General features: G+C 40.2%; 1 protein-coding gene across 1 annotated transcript in view; it reads left to right on the plus strand.

Moving 5' to 3' along the window:
* ULK4 (unc-51 like kinase 4) overlaps positions 1-23,058 on the plus strand; it is a 4,087,308-nt gene that overhangs the window by 520,948 nt on the left and 3,543,302 nt on the right. The window contains exon 8 of the mRNA XM_044064733.1: positions 22,324-22,399. Coding sequence (XP_043920668.1) covers positions 22,324-22,399 — 76 coding nt within the window. The remainder of the gene's footprint in view (positions 1-22,323; positions 22,400-23,058) is intronic.

Raw genomic sequence — 23,058 nt, forward strand, 5'->3', positions numbered from 1 at the left:
AGTACTGAAGGCTTTGGTATACTGGCCGGAAGTTGGGCTATCCTTGGCAGGAGATCCATTAGGTTATGAATACTGCAACAGTGAAGAGAAGGACATCTACTGCTGTGTTAGGATTTTACAAAATTGTACTTTCCTGAAGGAACAGATCAATCTGAAGGAAATAACTCTTTTGCAAGCCCTGCAAACTTTCTCCCACCTATGGAAACCTGGACCACCCCTAGTGTGTATGGACAATACCACAGTCATGTAGTACATAAACAGGGCGACACCAGGTCTTACCAGTTGTGCAGGTTAGCACAGGAGGCATGGTTCTTGGCTACCCAGATGGACATCACCCTCATAGCCACATGCATTCCCTCACAAGACAATGTGTAGGCAGACTCCCTAAGACTCTCTTTAGAGGACCTCCACAAATGGAACCTAAACAGACAGGTATTCAGGCAGTTACGTTTCAGTGGGGTACACCTAAGACAGCCAACCATCAGCTCCACAAGTTCTGCATCAGGTAGCACTATACCTCAGCCCTTGGAGGACAGATGAATTCTCCTTCCAGCGGATAGAGAAGTTCTCTACTACCTCTTCTTCCAAAAAAATTTCTAAAAGCTCAAAAAGAAACTCCTTTTACTGTCCCCCATTTGTCCAAGACAACATTGGTTCCCCTGCTATTTATTTAATAAGTATTGACATTTAATTCCAGGAAAGTCCAACGGGGTAGGAGCCCATTTTCAGCATAAGCCCAGGGAGAAAAGTTCCAAAGTATTACAAAACATTTTAAAAATAATGATTTTACAGCCTTTAAAAAATACAAAACAAATACAGTTTGAATAATTATACCAAATTAGACATAATATCAAAACATTGGTTAAGAAGAGATACGAGTTATATAATAATGATTTAATAATGAGAGAAATTTTAGCCAGTTTATAGAGAAATTAAAGGTAAGTTAGTACAGTACAAATAGGAATTGCAACATGAAGTGAGAGAAATGCAGGCTTATGGTATATTTAGAGAGAAGGCTAGAAGAGAGAAATTGATAGACGTAAGAAATTGAGTGGTAAAGGGAAGAGTAAGGAGATGTAAGGTATGAATAGGTATTTGTCCACATTTAGGGGTATAGCTTTTCCTGGTGTTGAGCAATAACAGATGCAGTTTGGGTTTGCAAAAGGCAGATCATGTCTCCTAAACCTGATAGACCTCTTTGAAGTGGTCACCAAAGCTGTAAATGAGGGTAAGGTGGTACACACAGCCTATCTAGATCTCGCCAAGGCTTTCAACACCATCCCTCACTCTGGAATTATAGACAAACTCACTAAACTAGGTATAAATCCCTATGTCACAAGATGGGTTGCCAACTGGCTCACTGACCGAACCCACACTGTGAAAGTAGCAGACTCTAAATCCAACTTCAGACCAGTGACAAGTGGAGTACCACAGGGTACAGTCCTAGGTCCTCTCCTGTTTGCTATCTACTTCTCTGAAGTACAGGCTAACACAGAAGGTCTTTGGCTAACAAAGTTTGCAGATGACTGCAAACTAGGAGCCATAATCAAATCTCCTAACGATGTGGACATCCTACAAAAGGGCCTCACTGAGACAGATGCCTGGTGTCAAAGCCATGGCCTCAAGCTCAATGCCAAAAAGTGCATTGTCATCCCTTTTGGTAAAAACTCTGTACCCATGAACTACTACATAGGTGGTAGTCTACTTAACACCGAAAGTGTGATGACACCTTGGGACACAGATGGACAGTAGTCTCTCCTTTGATAATCACATCGCCACAGTAGTCAGGAAATCCTTCTATGTGGCACACCTCATCACAAAAGGTTTCTCATCCAGGAAAAAAGAGGTCATTATTCCCCTCTACTCATCACTCATTAGACCCATTATAGAGTACAACACCCCTTTTGGTATGTACCTCACAAGACATCTACAACAACTGGAAAGGCCACAGAAATACCTCACAAAGAGGATTACTGGTCTCAAACAGATGCCCTATGCAGACCATCTCAAAAAACTCCAGCTTTACTTTGTCGTATATCGCCTACTCAGAGGCGATCTCTGCTAACATACAAAGCTATGTCAAACACAGAGCTGTTGGACATGCTCCACGTAAAGAAATCCCAATCCCTCCGAGCTACACGCTCTAGGGACCTAAACAATGTCACCACAATAAACAGAACATGCTGGAGGGATAGATTCCTGTTTCAGAGACTTCCCATACTCTGAAACAAACTACCTATCTATATCAAACAAAGCTCCTCATTAGCACTCTTCAGGAAAAATCTTAATGATTGGATGGGAGATAGGAAATTCACCCCAGGGATCACTTCTGTGGCTTTGCTTGACAGGGACACAGGAAAATAATTTTCTTGGGTGGCAAAAGCCAGGGTACCGTTTTGCCAGGCTTATATAGGCCCTAGGGCCAATAGCCTAGTACCTATCTATGAACCTATGAAATCTTTTCAATGTTGTTTTGAAGGATGGGAGAGAAAGTATTGATCTGATGGATAGAGATAAAGAGTTCCAGGCCTTAGCAACATGGTACAAGTACAGACAATGCCCAGCAGATTTGCTATGTTTTGGACAGAGAAGAATTTGTGGTTATTGGATGGTAATGGCCTACTAGGAACATAGTTGTGTAGATTGTTATTTAGTGTTGGATAAGCAGATAGATTCTGGATAATTTTATAGGTGGTAGGAAGCTGTGCATATGTTATTTGATGGGGTACTTCTAACCCATTTAGTGTTTTTAGTGCTTTACAGTGGTGGGTTCTGAAAGGGATATTTGCTGGAAATTTAGCAACTTTGTTATAGCATTGTTCAAGTTTTGATTTTTCTGAAGCCTGAAGGTTAGTAAGGATGGGAGCACCATAAAGTAGTGTGGTGTGGAGAGAAGTAGTGACAAGTGTAGCTTTAGTTGTGTCAGTGAAAAAGTTTTATTCTCTGTAAAGTATTCCTATTTTTTAGGAGATTTTCTAATGCAATTTTGTAATTGCAGGTTGAATTTAAGATTATCATTCAGTATCATCCCTAATAATTTGCTATGAGAAGTGACTTCAGTGGTTGTTATGTCAAGAGAGAGGACTTTAAATTTTGTTTTTTCATGAGAGAGGGATTTTAGGGGGAAAAGTAGTAGTTTTTTTAGGGTTAGCAGGAGTTGTGAGTTATGAAGCCATGTTTCAGTGGCTGTTAAAGCTTCTCGAGTAATTTTTTGGAAGTGTGCCATGTTGTCAAATGTGCAAATGAGTGTGGCGTCATCTGCATACTGTATTAGGGAAGACTGTTGTGTGGAAGGTGAGAATTTTAAAGAGGAGTGGACCAAGGATAGAGCCTTGTGGTACACTGGTGGTGACTGGGAGGTATGGAGAGAGGGTGGAGTCCCATTTTACTAACTGCTACCTATTAAACCGGTAGCTTTTTGAACTATAAAAGGGTGGGCTGAGAGAGACCTAATGAGGACATTTGAAGTAGAAGTTTGCTGTGACAAACTGTGTTGTCTTTAGACAAGTCTAGACATAAGGAGGAGACTAGTTTGCCATTATCTCTAGCTTATTGACAGTATTTATATTGGTCAGAAGTGCATTGTTAGTATTATGTGAAGGAAGGAAGCCATGTTGTGTGGGGGATTTTCCTTGTGGAGATTAGCAATTGTTTTTGAATACATTTTTTAACTGTTTTGGAGAAGGGGATAAGGTTCTATAGGTCTAAAGTAAGTACTGTCTGTTGAATTTCCTCTTTTGTGCCGAAGGACATGTAACTTTTTTCAGAGAGAAGGAACGTGGGATTCCTGGACTGATCTGTTTATAAGGATTTAGACACTGTAGGCAATACTATTGGCTGCTATTTTAAGGTATTTACTTGGAGGGTTATTAGCAGAAGTAGAGCATGGTTTGAGTTTGATTAACAGTAGTTGTACATAGGATATGGGCAATGGTTTGGAGTTGAAAATGGATGTGGTGATGCATGGCTGCTGGGTAGAGTTAGGATTAGATGTTTGGTCAGGTCAAATTATAACAGAGAGCAATCAGTTTATAGCCAATACAAAGCATTTAGCAGGGGAGGTACCAAGTAGACAGGTTTTCTTTCATTTCCTGAATGTAGAAACCTGTCAGACAGGAAGACTAAGCAACTAGCATATACAGTGTAATCTGTTGGTCAAGAGAAAGGGCATTGGCCAACTTAGTAAGTGATCCTTAGAGTGCAAGGAAAGCTCTGTTAGGGGGTGTTTCACTTGACAAAGAGAAAGTATAGGACAATACCGCTGCAGTTGGACCTGGTCACTAAGCATAAAGGACTGCTTCTCTTTCCAAATCTTTATTCATTCAGTTTGACTCTGTGGATGATAGAATTTTAATCCCTCAAAAACACCTATTCTCTGAAGAGGATGTTCAAGTACTACAGGAAGTTACAAGATCCACTACTAGAAAATCTGACATAGTTAAGTGGAAAAGGTTTTCTTACTGATGCTGCAAGCACAGTCTGGACCCAGTCTTATCACATATCCCTGCTTCCTGCAGTATCTTTGTGAATTAGTTCATTAAGGCCTGACTTATTCTATAAACGTTCACCTGTTGGCCATCAACACCTGCCTGCCTGTGAACCCCTTGCTTATGGTTAGAGTGGAAGTTAAGCTTTTCCTCAAGGAAGTTCTGCATCTTAACACAGCAGGAAATCCATTTCTCCCTCTTGGGATCTCAACTTTGTGCTGCAGAATGTTACATTGCCTCCATTTGATCCAGCATCTTCTGCCTGTTTAAAAATTCTACACTTGAAGAACTATTCTACTGTTGACTCTCATCTCTGCTAGGAGAGTTTCTGAGTTACAAGCTCTTGTGGCTATCCCACCTTTTCTTATATTTCACAAGGGCAAGATGACTTTTAAGGATAATTCTTTCTTCATGCCTAAGGTAGTGAATGGACTGCCCCTCAGCCAGGCTGTTCACCAACCCACTGTCTTTCCTAATCCCTGACATGGTATTGGGAGGGAAATATTACATTCTCCAGACATTCACAGACAATTGAGATTTTATCTGGACAAAACTAAATCTTTCAGGCAAACTGACCAGCTGTTTGTATCTTTTATGAGCTCTAAGCTGGGCCAGACAGTCTCTAAACAAACTGTTGGAAATTTGATGTCTAAGGCCATCTCCTACAACTTTCTCAGTATGGTAAATTTGGCTTCCTCAGGGGCTTTTCACAAGGGAGTAGACTCCATGTGTATCTGGGAAGCTTCTACTTGGTCCTTTGTACACACCTTAACCAAACAGTACAAACCTGGTGTATTCTCCAGGTGCAGGGCTTCTTTTGCTAGATCTTTCCTGTCTGGACTGCTAGACACCTCATCTACTTAGCAGCCAGCCATCCTTCTCTATACCTCTTTCTTTGCGGGAATCACACACATGCCAGGAGCACTGCAACAATGATTTTAATCAGGACATAGTACATTTGTATAAGAACTTGTCATAACAGTAGATATCTTATTAATCACTGTTACAGTATTCCTTCCCACCCTTCTCCTCCTCTTCTCTGGCTTACTTCAGCCTTCTTCTTCTCCCACTTTGCTCTAACCTCTACTCTGCAACTTGGAAGCAGGGGAGTTTACTTACCTATTTGAGCTACACCCCTCCTAGCTGACTGGTCTCCTTCTGTCAGTAGTCTTCAGGCTGTTGGCTTGAATATAGTCTGAGATACATGCTTGTATGTCCTTCTATATACCCTTACATTTATGAGCTGCAGTCATATGTCAGATGTACGACCTTAGGAAGGCACAGGTTGGTATCCCATTTGGACATCAGTAGTGACAACCCAGATTTCAAGAATACAGCAACAGTGATCAGTAGGACATCTATTTTTATGGTGAGTTCTTACACAATTGTACTTTCTCATTGCTCCCTTTGGCCTCAGAAGCTTTGGTTCCTTTTATCTGGGCTTACCTGAAACTTCTACCTTGGATGTTGGACCCATGTCCAGACCTTCTGTATCACCTTTCTTGCTAGCCTCACCAAGACCTTGGTGGTGGTCAGAGATGGACTGTCTGCTTCAGTTACTCAAATGTTATCATCCTCACAAAAGCCAAATACCAGGAAGGTTTACCTTAATACATAGAAAAAAATTACCTTATGGGTCTGTTCCCAAGGGTTGAAGCCCCCTTTCAGCTCTTCTTGTATTGATTTTGGACTTTTTAGCAGAACTGTTTCAGATAGGCTCCAATTTTTCAGCTATCAAACTCCAGTTAGCAGACATTTCTTATTTTCATGTGGGACAGAACAAAACTTCCAGTACATATTTAAAATTTTCTAAGGCCTTTTTAAAGGGGACCTTTCTCTTAAGACTTCCAGTCAGTAATCCTCCCTTGGGACAATGCTTTCATGTTAGAGGCTCTGACCAAGGCTCCCTTCAAGCCTGCCTCTTCAGTGCATCAAAATGTTCTTTCTTGGAAAACAATCTTTTTGGTGGCAATCACATCTGCTAGGAGAATCTCAGTGTTGCAGGCTATGCCCTGCAAAGCTCAGTATATATATTTTTTTCTTCATAAAGATAGTGTATGTTTATAAGCGAATCCCAAATTTGTTCTCTTGGCCTCTGACGCTAACCTTAATCAAACAAGTAATTTGAGTGTTTTCCCAAAATTCTGAAACAAAGGTGAATATGCATTGCTTTTGCTAGACATTTATCAACTCAAGTTTTACTTAAATTGGGCAAAGGATTTCAGAACATCTGACCAACATTTTCTAGCCTTAAAGCTAACTTGGGCCATGGAGTTCTAAACTGACATTGTCCAAGTGGCTTTCTGACTGTATTGCACATGTAATTCATACCTTTGTGTCTCACTACAAGTTAGATGTACAGTCCTGGTCACATAAGTCCTTTGGCTCCACCATACTCATGAATATCCTTCCATGAGAACCACCTGGGTTTTCAGGTAGCTTGGAAATCTGACCCATTTGTTGAATCAGATGAAAAAGACAATATTAGATACAAAAATTATGTACTTATCATAATGCTAGATCCATATTGTCTTGTTTCATCTGTTTCAACATCCCTTCCTCTGTCCCCCATTCTAAATTATCATTTTTGGATTCCTGGCTAAATGTTTAGACCTGACTAGGGGCCTTGTCTTTTTTGGATAGCCTTTCTCATTGTTTTTCACATGTCCTCATTACAAGACAACACAGATCTAGCATTATGGTAAGTAAATAACTTTCATTTTTGCACCTATAAAGAATATTACTGAATGGTGATCGGATTTGTCCATTGATGTGGCAGCAATAGTTGTGGAGCACAGTGAAATTATAGTGATGAGGACTAGATATAATATTTTTATTCCCGTAGTTGGAACATGAATAAATTGATCTAAGGAGCTGGCATTTATGAAATCTTGCAAAAATGTTGTGTATACTTATTTGTGATTATATAGGTTTCCTAGTTAATGGAAGGATAGTTGAAATCTCCTAGGAGAATAGTATTAGTCTCAAGATGGCGAGAATCCAGTTTGTTTAGATAATACCTCTTGGGTTGTGGATGACATGGAGGGGTACAGTAGTTGGTTATGATGTGGTAGTTAAAGTCATTTTCCTACTTTCCAAGTCTATGTGGTTTGGCTTCTTAAGAATACAGACATCCCTCCCAACAACACAGTTATTTTTGGCTTTGGTTCTGAAAGAGTTGTAGTAGGATTTTGAGGTTTGGGCAGAGGTTTTTTAAGCACCATAGCATAAGATGGCTTATTTAGGACAAGCTGGGCATGGTTGTGTGAGGTGGGTGTTAGTACTGACAACCTGATGGGTCTACCAATATGCCTGGATAAGAGTCTGACTGTCAAGCTTAGTAAATGCTTGCACCTGTCAAATATAGATTCATTCAAGGGAAAAAGCAAATGGTTCTCACTAAGTATGAGGCAGTTGTTACATTGTGTCAAGTGTTTAGTGCTATCAAGCTGGCTACATAAGGTGCGTGGGACATGCATCCTCATGGTTGTAGTGTGAATTGCGTAAGGTGTACACGAATTAGGTTTATCTAGGGAAAGACTTTTTATATTAATTTCTACTTAGGAGGAGCGATAAGGTTGGCTAGTGAAGACAGAATGTGCAATGGAGATAGTGCTAAAGGTGAAATGGGTTGGAAGTGAAGTAGAGTAAGTAATACAGCATATTTAACAGTGGGTACACAGGTGCTGTAAAGTGACTTGGCAGGTCCAAATTAATTGATAAAACTAGAGAACTGCAATTGAAGTCAGCCTTGTTTTTTGACAATTTTGTGGGTGTCTCAGCTTACACAAGGGAGTTCCAACATATAATGAGTCTAGTAGCAGCAATAATGGAATTAAAGTTACAGCAATGCCATTCTTAACAAGTGGTTTAAAACCAGTACAATGACTATGAAATCTGACATAGTTTCCACAACAGTAGTATAGTGGTTAAGCAGTGTAGCACAATTTCCATAACAGCAGAAGGTTGCATCACACTCAGTCACTAGTACTAGGTTGGCAAATATAGCAGGATGTTATAATCACAGTGAATCAGTAGCAGCCTTTAAAATGCAGTATAACAGTGATAGCAGCACAGTGTGTGTGACTACATGATAACTAGCAAACAGGCTTGGGTACCACAACAACAAAGAGTTTAAATTACAAGGCAATCAGCAGGATCAAGTGATGATACAAAATAAGTAAAGGCAGTAACAACAACTTCCTGGATATGGGAAGCAACAAGTTTCAATTTTGTTCAGATTCTACTATGTGCAAGTGCACTCAGCAGCAGCTGTCTGTAACTGTGCACAGCCATGTGCAAGTGATCACAACTGCAGCTGTGCTCAAGGGTCCACAGAAGCGTCTGAAACAGTGCGTGACCATGCTGAGTTGAATGCACAACAGGAAGCATTTCTTGTAGACTAAAAAAAAAAAAAAAATGGTGAGGGCACAGGATCTATGTATGCATCAAATTACCGAGGTGTTAATAATCGTCAGTCATTCTTTTATTTCAAGTAAAACTAAACATGCTAGAAAAGATGATCGGCAATCTGAATGTATTATATTTTTCTCTGACAAAAATATGAAAAAGATTTGCCAACGAACCACAAAGACACTGTAAAAGAGCAATGGCAGTTACTCAGACTTTCTTTAAAAATAAATCAGTTGATGACATTATGTTGCTGCATCATAGGCTTCTGTGAGTAGTTTTGTAAGACACTAAAAGCTGGATATGCTCTTTATTTATGTATCATCAGAGGTGTAGTGTCATGATGCTATCCAGACCCTGCCAAGACCCTACTTAATCTCACCCCTCCCCCCTTTTAACTTTGACACTCAACAGCTTTTCCTCTTTTGACTCTATTTCCAGCATTTGGAAATCTTATCTTCTACTTCAATACCTAATAATCATCTTACAGCTATAATCCATTTATTTTATTCATATTAATAGTAATTCGCTTGCAAGAATAACTGTATTATGTACTCTCTCATATGGAATAGTGTTACTATGCTTGTAACAACATCTGCGTATATTTATTCTCTATTTTTTCTTTTTTTTTTTCATAACATTCTTTTACACCTGCCTTGTACCAGATTCTCTCTATCTCCATTACTACGTTTCTGTACCATATGAACCATCACTTTTTCTTTTTTGAATTGTTAAACTCAGTTGTTGACCCATTTTTGTTTGTATCAAATCTCAAAACGAATGTTATTACTTTGTATTGAATTGTTAAACTCAGTTGTTAGCTCATTTTTGTTTGTATCGAATTTCAGAATGTATGCTATTACTGTTTGCATTTACACTGGAGCTTTTCTCATCTGGTCTCCACTGAAAATAGGCCTCTGGCTCAGTTGAACCAACCCAGTTAACAAATGTCAATGACTGGGTCATTTAAAATATGAAAGTTAAGTGCTTAGCATAATGATATATGTCCTTATCATTGTTGCAGTATTCTTCACCTTAGTGATCTCCTGCCAAGGTTCACCCAACGTCTAGCCGAGTACACCAAAACCTTTAGATCGTCTATGCTCTGTATGTCACACACATGCTCCCTGCACAGGACGTAGGCATAAAGGTGACATACAGATGCAGTTTCCCACAATTTCTTGGCCACCAGTCCGAATGCCATCATTACTCATCAGTCTGAGCACCCTTTGTTGTGCTGAATACCTAGCTGTGAGGTAAGTGCCCCATTGGGGTCTTTTTTCTTTTTATTGTTGGTCTTGTTTTCCTTTGGTTACTTGGAGCTAATGTTATCAAAGAATGGAAAATGTCAATGTGGGATGCAAATTCCCCATAAGGATCATCATGAACAGTATCTTTTCTGTTTGGGTGCTTCCCATGACCATACCTCCTGTAGTATTTGTAAGGTGTTTTTGCCTAAGACTCTTAGAAGCTGGTTGTCTTCCTTGGATATCTAGCTCAAGAACTGGAGGCTTAAAAAGTTAGCCCATGGTAGCATGGCCAAATTGCTTAACCCTGAGGTGCTTCTGTTAAGCAAGAAGAAGGCCAAGAAGTCTCAGCCGGATTCTTTGACTGACCAGCTTTCACCGGAAGTCTCTCTCTAGGCCATCTGGTGTGAACTTTGGATTCCTGTGCCATGATCCCATTTGAAGCAGGCATGGATCTTTCCCTTTCCATGTCCTCTGAGGCTTTGCAGGTGTCCGCTCAAGACATCAAGGGGGAACAGCGGGTGATTATCTCAGAGGGCCCTAGAGGGATTCTGCAAATTCTGGAAGGGGAAGAGGTGTCAGGCACTCTTACTAAATCTCGTCAGGGTTGGGAACCTCTGGTGGTTTGTTAGGGTTATTGTCCCTACTAAGAAAAAGAAGACCACCAAACATTCTGCCATACGTTCTAAGGACCCTCAAAGGGAATGGCAAGAGTTTACTCAGGCCTGTTTAATGACTTAATGGCCCCAAGGGCTTTCTGTGCCTACTCCTCCTTGGACTTCAACTCCTTTTGAAAGGCCTAGAGAACCTGATTCCTTGGATGAGGATTCAGCGTCTGATAAAGGGTCCTTGTCTTACTCTTCCCATATGCCTTCTCCTTTGACTTATAGCTCTGATGAATGAGTTCATTAGCACTGAGTCTACTTTGAAGTAGTTCTCTTTTGAGTCATAGCAGCCAAAATGATGGAATACTTTAAATGGTATTCTCAGGTGTCTGATATCCAAAAGAGGTATTATGAATTGCTTCAGGTGAACACTTCCAAACCCTGTGCAGTATCTCCTGTGTAGGCTGCTTTGTTAGACACCTTTATAGCTGCCTCCAAGACCTCTGATTCTCAGCCTCCTGCTCTAAAGAAACCTGACAGGTTCTATAAGGTTCCTAAGAATTGTCAATTCCTATTTAGTTGTCCTTCTGCTGATTCTGCTGTGGTATCAGTCTCTTTTGATAAGCCTTCTAAGCTTTTGCCCTTTTCCAAGCTTCTGCCTTCGGATGAGGATAGTAGGATCATGGAGATGATTGGAAAGGAGGTCTATACTGCTTCCACTTTGGCCTTTAGGGGCATAAATTACCAGACCCACATATGAGGTTTCTGGTCCCTCCTCCAGAGCTGCTGCCTTTAATTCTGTCATGAAGCATTACCCATGGCTTTGCATGGAGTTGTTACCTGAAGATATTAAGGCCAAGTTGCTGTATGTTTCTTTGGATAATAAAAATCTCTTTGGGACTGCCACTGCTGATATGTTGAAGTCTCTTCAAGAAAAAGGTAAAGCTTTGCAGGGCCTTAATCTCTTTTTGCGTTCTTATCCCCGAGTTCCAGAGGAGCTATCCTACTAGGTCTGCTTTCATTCGCAGGGCAGCCTTGCCAGGCCCCTTAAGGCAGGAAGAGTGGTAGGCAAGCTCCTCCTGCTAAGTCTTCTCAGGTTCCTCTGACCCAGAAGCCTTCTTTAACTGATAAGTTTCCTTCTCTTTGACATTTTGCTCCCCTAATCCTTGGACAGGTTCGCTTACCCCTTCAGCTCCCCTCTGTCTTCCAAACTGACAACTCATCACCTCAGATTATTGGATTCTGTCCATCATCCGTCAGGGTTACTTCATACTGTGGAAGTCTCTCTCTCCTTTTTCAGGGATTCCTCAACCTCCTCGAGATCAGCTTCCTCATTTCTCAGAGGTTTTTGGGTTCTTGGGTCCCCTGGTGGATCAGTTGAGCTATTCCTTGTACCTCCTTCCCAAGTAGGAAAGGGAATGTTCCTAGTTCCTCAAAAGGAGGGCTGTTGGAAGCCTGTTCTGGATCTCTCCTTGCTCAACACATTTCTCAAAGTTCATTCTATTCAAGTGTTTTCTCTTTAAACCCTGTTTCCTCTGTTGCTCCCTCAGGCATTTCTGGTGTCTTTGGATGTGAAGAATGAATGCTTACCTTCATATTCCTATTCACCTTTTTCTTGAGAAGGTTTTATGTGCCTCTGTTTCTTCCTCCCATTTTCAGTTCTCTGCTTTGCCCTTTGGCCTCTATACTGCCCTAAGGGTATTCACAAAATGCCTAGCTCCTGAATATTCCCTTTCTCAGGCTTCATGACATTCAGATTTTTCTGTATTTAGAGGACCTGTTGATTCAGACACGTTATCCCAGTTGCCTGTTACAGGCTCTGGAGTTCACCATATCTCTCCTTCAGAGTCTGGAATTCACTATCAACTTCAAAAAGTCTGGACTGACTGACTCTCAGGATTATGTGTATCTTGGCTAAATGATTCAGACAGTGCCAATATTGGCCTCTCTTCCTCCTCCTCCAAGGGATTTGTCCTGGACAGCTTTCTTTCAGTCTCTACTTTCTCTGCCTGACATTCAAACAACAGAGTTTCTTCAAGCCCTGGAATTCATGACCTCTTCTATCCCAATGTTTCCTCTTTCCAGACTGCGTATGCAGAAGTTTCAATAGCACATCAAGTCAGTTTGGCTTCAGCATTGCCACCCTCTGGATTTCAGCGTGCCTCTCATTCTTGTCTCAAGCGGGAATTTGAGTGGTGGATTCAGCAACTTTCCCTCAACCCCAGCCTGCCCTTTTAGCCTCTGGTTCTTTCTGAAGAACTGTTCACCAGTGCCTTAGACATGAGGTGGGGGACTTCCTGTGGTTACCTGAAAGTTCAAGGTCTCTGGCCTCCTCATCAGAAGTCAAACCATGTCAACATCAAAGAGATAGGAGCTCTGATTGTGACCCTTCAGGCTTTTCACACCATGTTCTCTCCAGGCCCCTTGAAGGTTGACACAGACAACAGCACAGTGATGTGGTATTTCAGCAAGCAGGGAGGCACAAAGTCGTACCTTCTTTGCAGGCTGGCTCTTCAGGCCTCTGATCTGGCTATCAGTTATCAGCTAACTCTTCAGGCATTGTTTTGTTGTTGTATTCCTTCAGAGCACAATGTAGTGGGAGACACTTTCAGCAGGTCCAAAACACAGGCTCATGAATGGATGCTTTACAGAGATATGTTTCTGGACATAGTCCATTGGTGGGGTATTCCTCAAGTAGATCTTTTTGCCTCCCCTCTGAGCAGGCAGCTCCCAGTTTTCTGTTCCCAAGTGCCATGCCATCTGGAGTGGAAAACGGACACCATTTCTTTTCTTTGGAATGGGATGTTTTTGTATGCCTTCCCTCTACTTCCTGTACTCCCAAGGGTCCTGCAGAAGATTCAGCTGAACTCCCCACAAATCTTGCTAGTGACTCTCTTTTGGCTAAGGCAGCACTGGTTCCCCCTCTTAATTCATCTGACCAGGGGCAGTTACCACAAATCACCTCAATGTTTGAACCTCCTCACACAGGCAAATGGGGTCACTCATTCATCCCCACTTGTTCACTGTTCAGCTGACACTGTGGGTGTTTGGGCTTTGATCCCATTTAGGGCTTTTCTCTTTTCTGAGGATGTGCTCAGGGTTTTAAAGAAGCCAAGAAAACCTACAACTAGAAAGTCTTATATCTCAAAATGAAAAAGCTTTTCTGCCTGGTGTTATGCTTATAGCCAGGGCCATTTTTCAGTGGGGGCCCCAATGGTCCTCTCCTATTCATGTGAGTTGCTTCAGTCTGGCTTGGCCTACTCTTTTGTAAAGACCCATTTGTCATCTGTTTCTGCCTGTCTGCCCTTGAATCCTTCTTTGGTTTCTCATTTTGAGGTCAAACAGTTAAAGGCGTCCTGCATCATAGGCCTCCAAAGAAACCTATTCCTCCTCCTTGGTACCTTAATTTTGTTTTGGAAAAATTGACCCAAGCTTTTGAGTTTCAACTTCACTGCAGCACTGTACCTGGAAGACTGTCTTGTCGCTAGTTATTACTTCTGCTCTGAGGGTTTCTGAGCTTCAAGCCCTTATGGCCATTCCTCCTTTTTTAGTTTATCACAGACACAGAGCATATCTTCATACTAATCTTTCTTTTATGCACAAGGTTGTTAACGAGCTGTCCTTAAATCAGGCAGCACAACTCCCCTCCTTGCATATACACAAAAAGCTCAGGTATTATTTGGATAAAACTAAGACCATTCATAATTCTGACCAGTGTTTTGTTTCTTTTCATTCCAGGATTTTGGGTTTGGCCATTTCTTAGCAAACCATCTCCTCCTGGATATCTAAGGCCATTTCCTTTTGTTGTTCTTTTCATGGCAAACGTCTGTCTACTTCACTGAGAACTCGTTCCACTAGGGCTGTTACCTCTTCTGGTGCCTTCTTCAAGGTGTAGGACACCTATTTCATCCTTGAAGCTACTAGTTGGTCTTCAGTGCATACCTTTAATAAGTATTATTAATTGGATATGGTGATAAATTGAATATAGTGATGATAGGGCCATCCTGCATGGTTTTGTTGAGGGCTGTTCCCAGTTTTCCACCTCACACTTCTTTTCCTGAGCTTTTGTACTCTCCCTAAAGTGAAGAATACTACAGCAGTGAATAGAAGAGCATATCACAGCTGTGTAAAATCTTGCCATAACAGTAGATGTCCTTCTCTTCACTGTTGCATTATTTGGGCAATTCAGTTCTGGGCAACTCCATCCATATATCATCTTTAAGCCCTACACCCTATGCAGGGAGCATACGTGTGACATACTGAGCATACGAGATCTAAAGGCTTTGGTATACTGGCCGGATGTTGGGCTGTCTTTGGCAGGAGATAATATTAGAACAAAAACACTCATCCATCTACCTGCTTAACCAGATAAACTAATAGAAACTTCAGCAAGGTGTCTTTATTCCCCCCTCAGGGAGGATATCAGCGAGAGTGCCTCCTAGATATGCTATTTAAAGTGATTTTATCTGGACTTATCCTTTATACTCTGTTTCTTGTTAGTCCTGTCACCCTGTGGGTCACAAGTGGGATATCAGACTTCATTCGAGCCCTCTGGACTACCTCTGTTTTCCTTAATGATAAGAGGGGAATATTTTGGGAGATGAAATAAACATATGATGGTCAGTTGATGCATTAGTCAGGCCAAATGTCTTTGACTTGCAGTTCATGGGACCATTGAGGAGCCTAGCCTAAATTCCTAGTTGGTCCCAAGCACTGTTTAGTTAAGTGATTGCCCAAGGACACACAGTAGACAAATGAGGGCTGAGGGAATCACATATTGCACCACAGGAACTCTGGCTCATAGCCTTAACTTTCTGCATGATGGTACTGGGAAACAAACAAAAAAAAAAGACTATTTTGAAAGATAACTTTTTGAGAATTTCAGTATTAACAGTAATAATATTCACAATGTAAACACAAAAGTGTAGTAAGCAACCAGTTTGTATCCCCTTCATCTTTTCCTAAACTCAGTCTGCTATACTATTGATATCACATCATTCTGGAGTAAGTAATTAAATACATGAAAGTGGGAACAAAATTAGCATCAGAACTGATGCCAGCACTCCTTCCACACACCATCAGTTAGCTTCCTATATTATTAACACATACCCATTGTGGCCTTTTACGAAAGTGGTATAATTATCAGTTGTCCCCTGTGTCTGTAATTCCTAAATAAATTGCCACCAACTTGCTCACTACTTGTCTTTTCACTGCAGTTTTCTGTTGTACCAGCAGCACAATCCTGTCTGCTTTTCTACTGGCCAAATCTTGCTGATGGTGCTATCTTCGGTGTAGGTAAACTCTCAGTAACTTTCATAACTATTTTTTTAAACACTAGGATGGTTTCCTCCATTTGAAGGCTGGTTCACAGTGTTGAATGCTTGAAATCAGCCTCGAAAAAAACAAACGGGCAATTTTCTGTAGACCTCATCACCTTCCTTCTAGTTCCCTTATTTTTCAGTGTCACTAGTGCATTTCCAGATAGGTTTTGCATTTAAATACATAGTTTCTACCCTTGTTTGACCTTGAATCATTTTACATGCTCAACACATTTATGTATGCATGTATATTTGTTTTAATATTTTTCACATTCTTATTCAAAAACTATATATGCAGTATAAGATATGCTTTACATGCTAAATGTGTCACCCTGTCTCGGATTATTTGGTGCCTCATCAAGTGTTGCCCACATTCATCTAACCGTCACATTAGGCACAGTCTGTAGATATGGAAAGTGTTCTTTATCTGATCCATGCCCCCCTTCTGTGTCCTCAAGTGGGATAGATTAGGTTTTGGAACAAAGTAAAATACCTGATCTAAAAAAAACTGACAGAAAACATAGTAGAACTCCTCTTCAGCACTAATTCACTTCTCTTTGCCCCACTGGTACTGCTTTTTCCATCCTTCCTCAGTTCTCCAAATGCTGTAATTCTCAGCTGTTTTTCTTCTTTGACTTTGCTGATTTTATTGCTTCCACATAAACTTAGGGCGTTTATTTTGTCTGTACAGTATATTAACTGCAGAATCTAATCCTGTCATACTCCACACGCTTTGCAAATAATATTTTGCTTGTTAGACTAGTTACTGTTTTCTTTATTTTTTTTTTTTTGTTTTGAACCTTGGTCTGACAACCTGTTTAGTCGGTGTCTCCTGAGTGCATCCCTTATTGAGTCCTTAGCCAAATTAACTTCTCTATATATGGATCTCCCCTTTCAGACATAGGACAGAAAATGAGGTTGCAGTTGTGGTTGAAGAGACTTCTCCATGACATGTATGTTTCTTGGATAGTTTCCTTCTGGTGGCTTATATTTCTGATAGAGCAAAGGTCTTTTAGACTGTAAAGTGCTGTACTCACAGCTTCCCCAAGTATTTGCAAATGCTAGAGTTGTTGCTTGTCCTTTTGTAAGTACTTCAACTGTTTGGTGCCACCTTGTTTGGATTCCACTTGGCAGAGTTCAATATAGTACCATTGCCCTCCTGCTTCTACTAAGAGAGTGGAGCTGACACTTATCCAGCTAGTCCTCTTGAAATTTCCTGTGCCCAGTTTTTTTTTAGCAGACCTGGCTCAGCAGCATTAGAAACACACACTGTAGCCCAGCACCAATGAGCTAGTAGAAAACTTTTATAGGCTACTCTGCTTTTATACTTATGCTTGTTGTTTATTATGTTAAACAACCTGATGATTACTATATTTCACGGTAACTCTTGTGAAAATGTTGGCATAAGCTCAGGGATGCTTTCTAGTCTTTTAAGTAAAATTCTCAACAAGCTGGAAATATTTTGTGGAAATTTACTTAAGATTATTTCACGTTAGCACAGAAGCCCATTATGTAAAATATAATCAAATGATGTAATTTTCATTCATTCAGCTGTTGGGTTCAGATTTGACTCTCGAATCTAACTCGGCTTTTTCTTCCAGATGGTAGGATTGTTGAACTCTCAAGCTCCTCCCTTTACCCATAATACTTCACCAACCTAACATACTCCAGATCTTGTTTGCCGCCATTGCAAACAGATGTAGATTGCAAGCTCTCAATCTTTAGCACATGTTTAGTCGATAGTTATTCCACTTTTATGTGAGTTTAATTTCCTTTATTCTCTTTCTAGCTCTCTTATAGTTATTTCTCCTACCTTCCTTTTACCCTAATTTTCTCTTTAGGTTTACAAAATGTCATACAAGGTGTCCAGTTTCAAAGAAATATGTAGTTGTGGGCACAAGATACTAAATTTGGATGTCCATACAGAATGTGTGTACTGTTTAGGTTCCAAACACCTAGACATAGATTGTGATATTTGTAAAGACTTTAGTTCCATAGCTTTGATAGACAGGAATAATAAGCTTATCCTTAGCGGTCTTATTCCTTCCAAACATTCTACTTCGGTTGCTGGAGCTCAAACTACTAAAAACAAGACAAGAAGGGTGACTGTTATAAAGGACAAGGATTCACAAAAAAGATTGCCTGATTGTCCTACAACTTCATTACCGACATCAGCACCTTCATCGGAGCCACCAGCTAAACTTTGAAAAAGATCCCCTTGGATCCATACGCCCCTGTTAAAGTGCAGTTTAAACTATACATAACATTAATTATATTTAGTCTTGAGTCAAGAGTGGGGCGGCCAAGGTGGTGCAGTGATTAGCGTTGCTGGCTCACAGCAAGAGGTTTTCCAGTTCGATTCTCGGCTGGGATGCCTTCTGTGTGGAGTCTGCATGTCCTCCCTGTGGTCCCGTGGGTTACCACCAGGTGCTCCGGTTTCCTCCCACATCCCAAAGACATGCAGTAGGTGGATTGGACACTCTAAATTGGCCCTAGGTGTGAGTGTGTACCTTCTGTGGAAGGTTGGGTGCTGGGCTGGCAACTTGACACCGTAAAACTCCACTGCCAGTCATGAGCAGACAGATGATTCACTGTGGCGACCCTAACTGGGAAAAGCCAAAAGAAGAAAAAGAAGCAATAGTCTTGAGCCGAGTAATGCTTTAGGATGTGCAAAACATTTTTTTTTTTATTTAAATTTACATACGTCAGTGCTGGGAGGCTATCTACACAATTTAAAATCCGTCTCCTCAAGCAGCAAAAATACACACCCTTTATTTAATTTTCTTATTAGTATCATGCAAGCAGAATACTGACATTGGCCTATAGGATTTTTGCAGACCCTCTTGCTTCTCACTTGGTGCTACACTTGAACATTTAATTGTTTTAGTAACAATAAAGTTTTAGAAAAACACAAGCCACTTGGCTTAACAATCAGTCTTGTTTTTTGACCTTGTATATTTTAATACCAGTAACATTTTAACTCTCCAGTATTCCTTGTAACTACCCATCCCTCATGATTGGTCTCTCAATGTCAACTTGGTGGAGAGGATTTTCTGTTGATGGTGTTAACCGTGCTGTGACCTTTTTGCATCTCCCCTCAACAACAAATGCAGCAAGTTCTTTGCCCTGATCCCCTCACCAGGGAAGTCACCAAGAGATGCTCTTCTTCATGCTTGGTCCTCAGGTTTCCTTTATGCTTATCCCATGTTACCCCAATTTTTACAGAAAGCATCCTGGTTGAAGAGCACAGTTATCCTCATTTCCCCTTACTGGCCTCATCAGATTTGTTTTTCCTTCCTTCCTTCGGCCTCATCTTCTACATCCTCCTTGGATTCTGGATCCAACTCCAGACCTCCTGTCTCATCCAACAGGCATGCCTCACCCAGAATTAATGGGTTCCTATTACCAGATCGCAGATGCAGTTTGTCGAATGCATCTTGATCGGACTGATAAGAGCAAAAAGGCAAATAACGAAGCTGCTTTTCAGCAATTCTTTCCCTGGGAAAGAATTTGCTTGCCCCTTTTGTTACTTTGCCATTTTCGGCACTGTAGTGCGATCTTGGAGTTGGTATTATTTAGGTAGGTGGGGATGTGGGGGGGGTGCAGCCCCCATGTCGGGGGGTGTGAAGCCCCCCACATTATGTAATGTTTTAAATTTTTTTTTTTATTTCGGAACACTGATTTTTTTTTTCCCTTGGAAAAAAAATCACTGTTCTGAGGTTCCGACGTTGTAAGCTTTCACTTACATCAGGTCAATTATTTATCGTTCGCTTTTCTAAGCATACAATAATATAATATAGACCCGAATTAACAGGCTTCAAGCTAGCCACGTGGTTTCTCCAGTCCCATTGATTGCTAGACAACCCAGGCTGTCCTCTCCTGTCTGTCACCTTTTATTATCGTCCCATAAAGCTTCCACTAAAAAGTTTTGCAAGAGTAAATGGAAAAGATTTGTTCTTTGGGCCCATAGGAAAAACATAGACCCCTTTTCAGCACTGATTTCAAATGTTCTTGACATTTTAGCTATGATTTTCAGTGAGGGTGCTAGTTCCTTAATTATCGGAGTACAATTTGCAGATATTTCCAACTTTCATATCAGAGTAAATAGTTCTACTTAGCTTTCTGCAAGCTATGCAAGGCCCTCTCAGAGGAACTTTCTTAATTAGACCTCCTTTAAAGGATCCTACTTCTCCTTGGGATTTAAACATTGTACTCCTTGACTCAACCCCCTCTTTGAACCTTTGGCTAAGTCTGACTTAAAATTTTTGACCTGGAAAATTTTTTTTTTAGTTGCTATTACATCTGCCAAAAGAGTGTTTGAACTTCAAGCATTGCCTTCTAAACCTCCTTATATATTTTTTTACAGTGATAGGGTCTCTTTACAGACCAATCCTTCCTTTTTGCCAAAGGTTGTTTCTGAGTCTAATATTAATTCTGTCATTAATCTTCCAGTGTTCTTTCCCAATTTTTCAAACAAAAATCAAGTATTTGTTACATTTCTTAAATGTATACAGACAGATTTCTGTCTTCACAGAATTAAAGATCTAAGAAAGTTTGAGCAGTTCAATGTTTCCTTTTCTGATTTAAAACTAGGCAAACCAGTATCTAAAGTTACTCTGGCCAAACGGTCAACTGATTGTATTTCACCCAGAGTCCACTCCCCACCAGGTTTATGGCAACTTCTTCAGCCTTTCTGACCAGAACTTCTTTGAATGATATTTGTGCAGCTGCAGCTTGGGCTAATCCTCATACCTTTGTTGCTCATTATGAACTGGATCTGTTCTCTAGGGGAAGAGTAGCCTTCGACTTGATGGTGCTCCAGAATATCTTTCCTTAGAGTCTTCCTGGGATTTAGATTAGCTCAGGACTCTGTCTTAACAGTTGATGAGTGAATGAAAATGACATCAGATTAAAAAGGGGTCTATATTATTTTGTTGAAAGTTCTCTTCAGCGAATGTTTGTTCAACAAAAAAAACAGCTAATGTTCATTTAAGTGAACATTCACATCTGCAAATGGTTTACCCAGGAAACAGAGTTAATTGGCTAACACTTCAAATTTACACACACCGTTGTATTTCAAACCCATCCAGGTTGGGGGCTGTGTCCTCCCACACCTCCCCTACTTATATATACCAACTCTGAGATTGCACTACAGTGGAGAAAAGGACAAATTTCTGAACTTGGCCAACTAACTCCTTTCCCTGGTTAAACCATTTGTGGATGTGAACGTTTGCTTAAATGAACATTCACTGTTTTGTGTTCATTGAACAGACGTTCTCTGAAGTGAACTTTCAACAAAGTGATACAGACCCTTAAAAAGTTATGTACTCACCATAATGTTCAGTCTGTGTTGTTGATTTTCATTCTTCCTCAAATTCCCACCCACCTACCCATGTCTTGTTTTTGCTCTTGGGGAAATTGAGGAGTATTGGAAGAACCTCCGTTCCTTGTTTGAGCTCCAGCCTCCATTCTTTCCTTTTTTTTACACTGCACTTTTAGTCTTATGAGCAGCAAACTAGATCTGGGATATGTTATGTTGGTGGGGCATTATGAGTAAAGCAAGGCGCTTGAGAGTTTGAGAATCCTACGGTCTGAAAGAAGCAGCCAAGTTGGATCCAAGGGTCAGATCCAAACCAAACAGTTGGAAGAATGAAAATGGACAACACAGATAGGATGTTATGGTGAATACATAACTTTTTATTTATGATTGAATACACTGTAAGAAATGTGCAGATTTATTTTTCATAGTGGTAATAACAGTTTAATGCCAAAAAAAAAACATTAGTAGAAAATGGACATCAGGATCTAAAACAACTGTAATGGAAGTAATGAATATTGCAAAGGCGATAAAAGAATTGGATGTGGGGTCTTTAGAAAAGAGTAGGAGCAAGCTACATAGCAGTAAATATCATTTGGACAGCAGTAGATGCAGAATAATTTCAGGAGGAGGAGTGAGGTTTAAAAGAAGTCACGAAATTAGCAATTTATATAAAGCTGCAGTGATTTATAATTGTTAAAAAGAAATTATCTATGTATAATTTATAAAAATGAAAAACATTTGCTGTAGTTTGCCTTCTTTTCCAGGAACATATGTCATTGTCTACAATGTAAACATTTAATAAAGATGTTAAAGAAAACATGATCATCAGGCAGTAGTGGGTAAAGAGAGTACACAAAAACTGTAAGTTTCTGAGACTTTATTTTGTTTTGTTTAAGGACCTACTGCCTCTAACTTAATTTTTTTTTGCTTTTTAAGGACTGACTGCTCCTAAAGCATCACAAGAATTTATTAATCTGCTTAATGGCCTGCTTCAAAAAGATCCTCAAAAAAGGTAACAAGAGTTTTGTGAGAATAAAGATTGTTCAATAATTTCAAGGCACTTTGGAACAAGAGATTGCTGTAAGTAGCCATATTTGGGAAATCAGTAAGCACTGAAAAGAGGCCACTGTGAGAAGTGAGAAAGCAAATACTCTGCTGATTATAAGAAACCAAAGACAAGATTTTTTTGTCCTCCTAATTTTTTTTCTCTTAAATAGTACAGATGTAGTCTGTTTGTTTTTAATCTTATTTAATAAAAAGTGCTATTTAAGTAGTGTGCTGTATATGAATTGATTGCTCATTTTTGGCTTGCATTCGCCTGCTGCTTGATTTATATTTATTTCCTTTATATCAAGTGAGAGATTCAAAAGGAATCCTTTTTGGCTTCCCTATGCATGCGTCAGTAACCCACACGTACAAAAAAAAAAAAAGATGACTGGCATAACACATAGGAAATCATTGCCAGTGGAATTTATAATTGTGCTTTGGCAAAGATTCAATTCTTTAGGGAATTTTCTCCCTTCTTTGAGTTGATGTGATGATGGAGTTGGTATATATAAGTTGGGGGAGTCTTGTTACCTCCCACACATCGGGAATGCGGGTGGGATTGCGGAAAAAAAAAAGAACAAGCAAAAAGGAATTTTTAGCCTTTTTGGATTTCAGACTTTTTTT

The sequence above is a fragment of the Protopterus annectens genome, chromosome 3.part0 (genome assembly GCF_019279795.1).
Source record: "Protopterus annectens isolate FY-2018-M chromosome 3.part0, PAN1.0, whole genome shotgun sequence".
NCBI classification, from domain to species: domain Eukaryota; kingdom Metazoa; phylum Chordata; order Ceratodontiformes; family Protopteridae; genus Protopterus; species Protopterus annectens.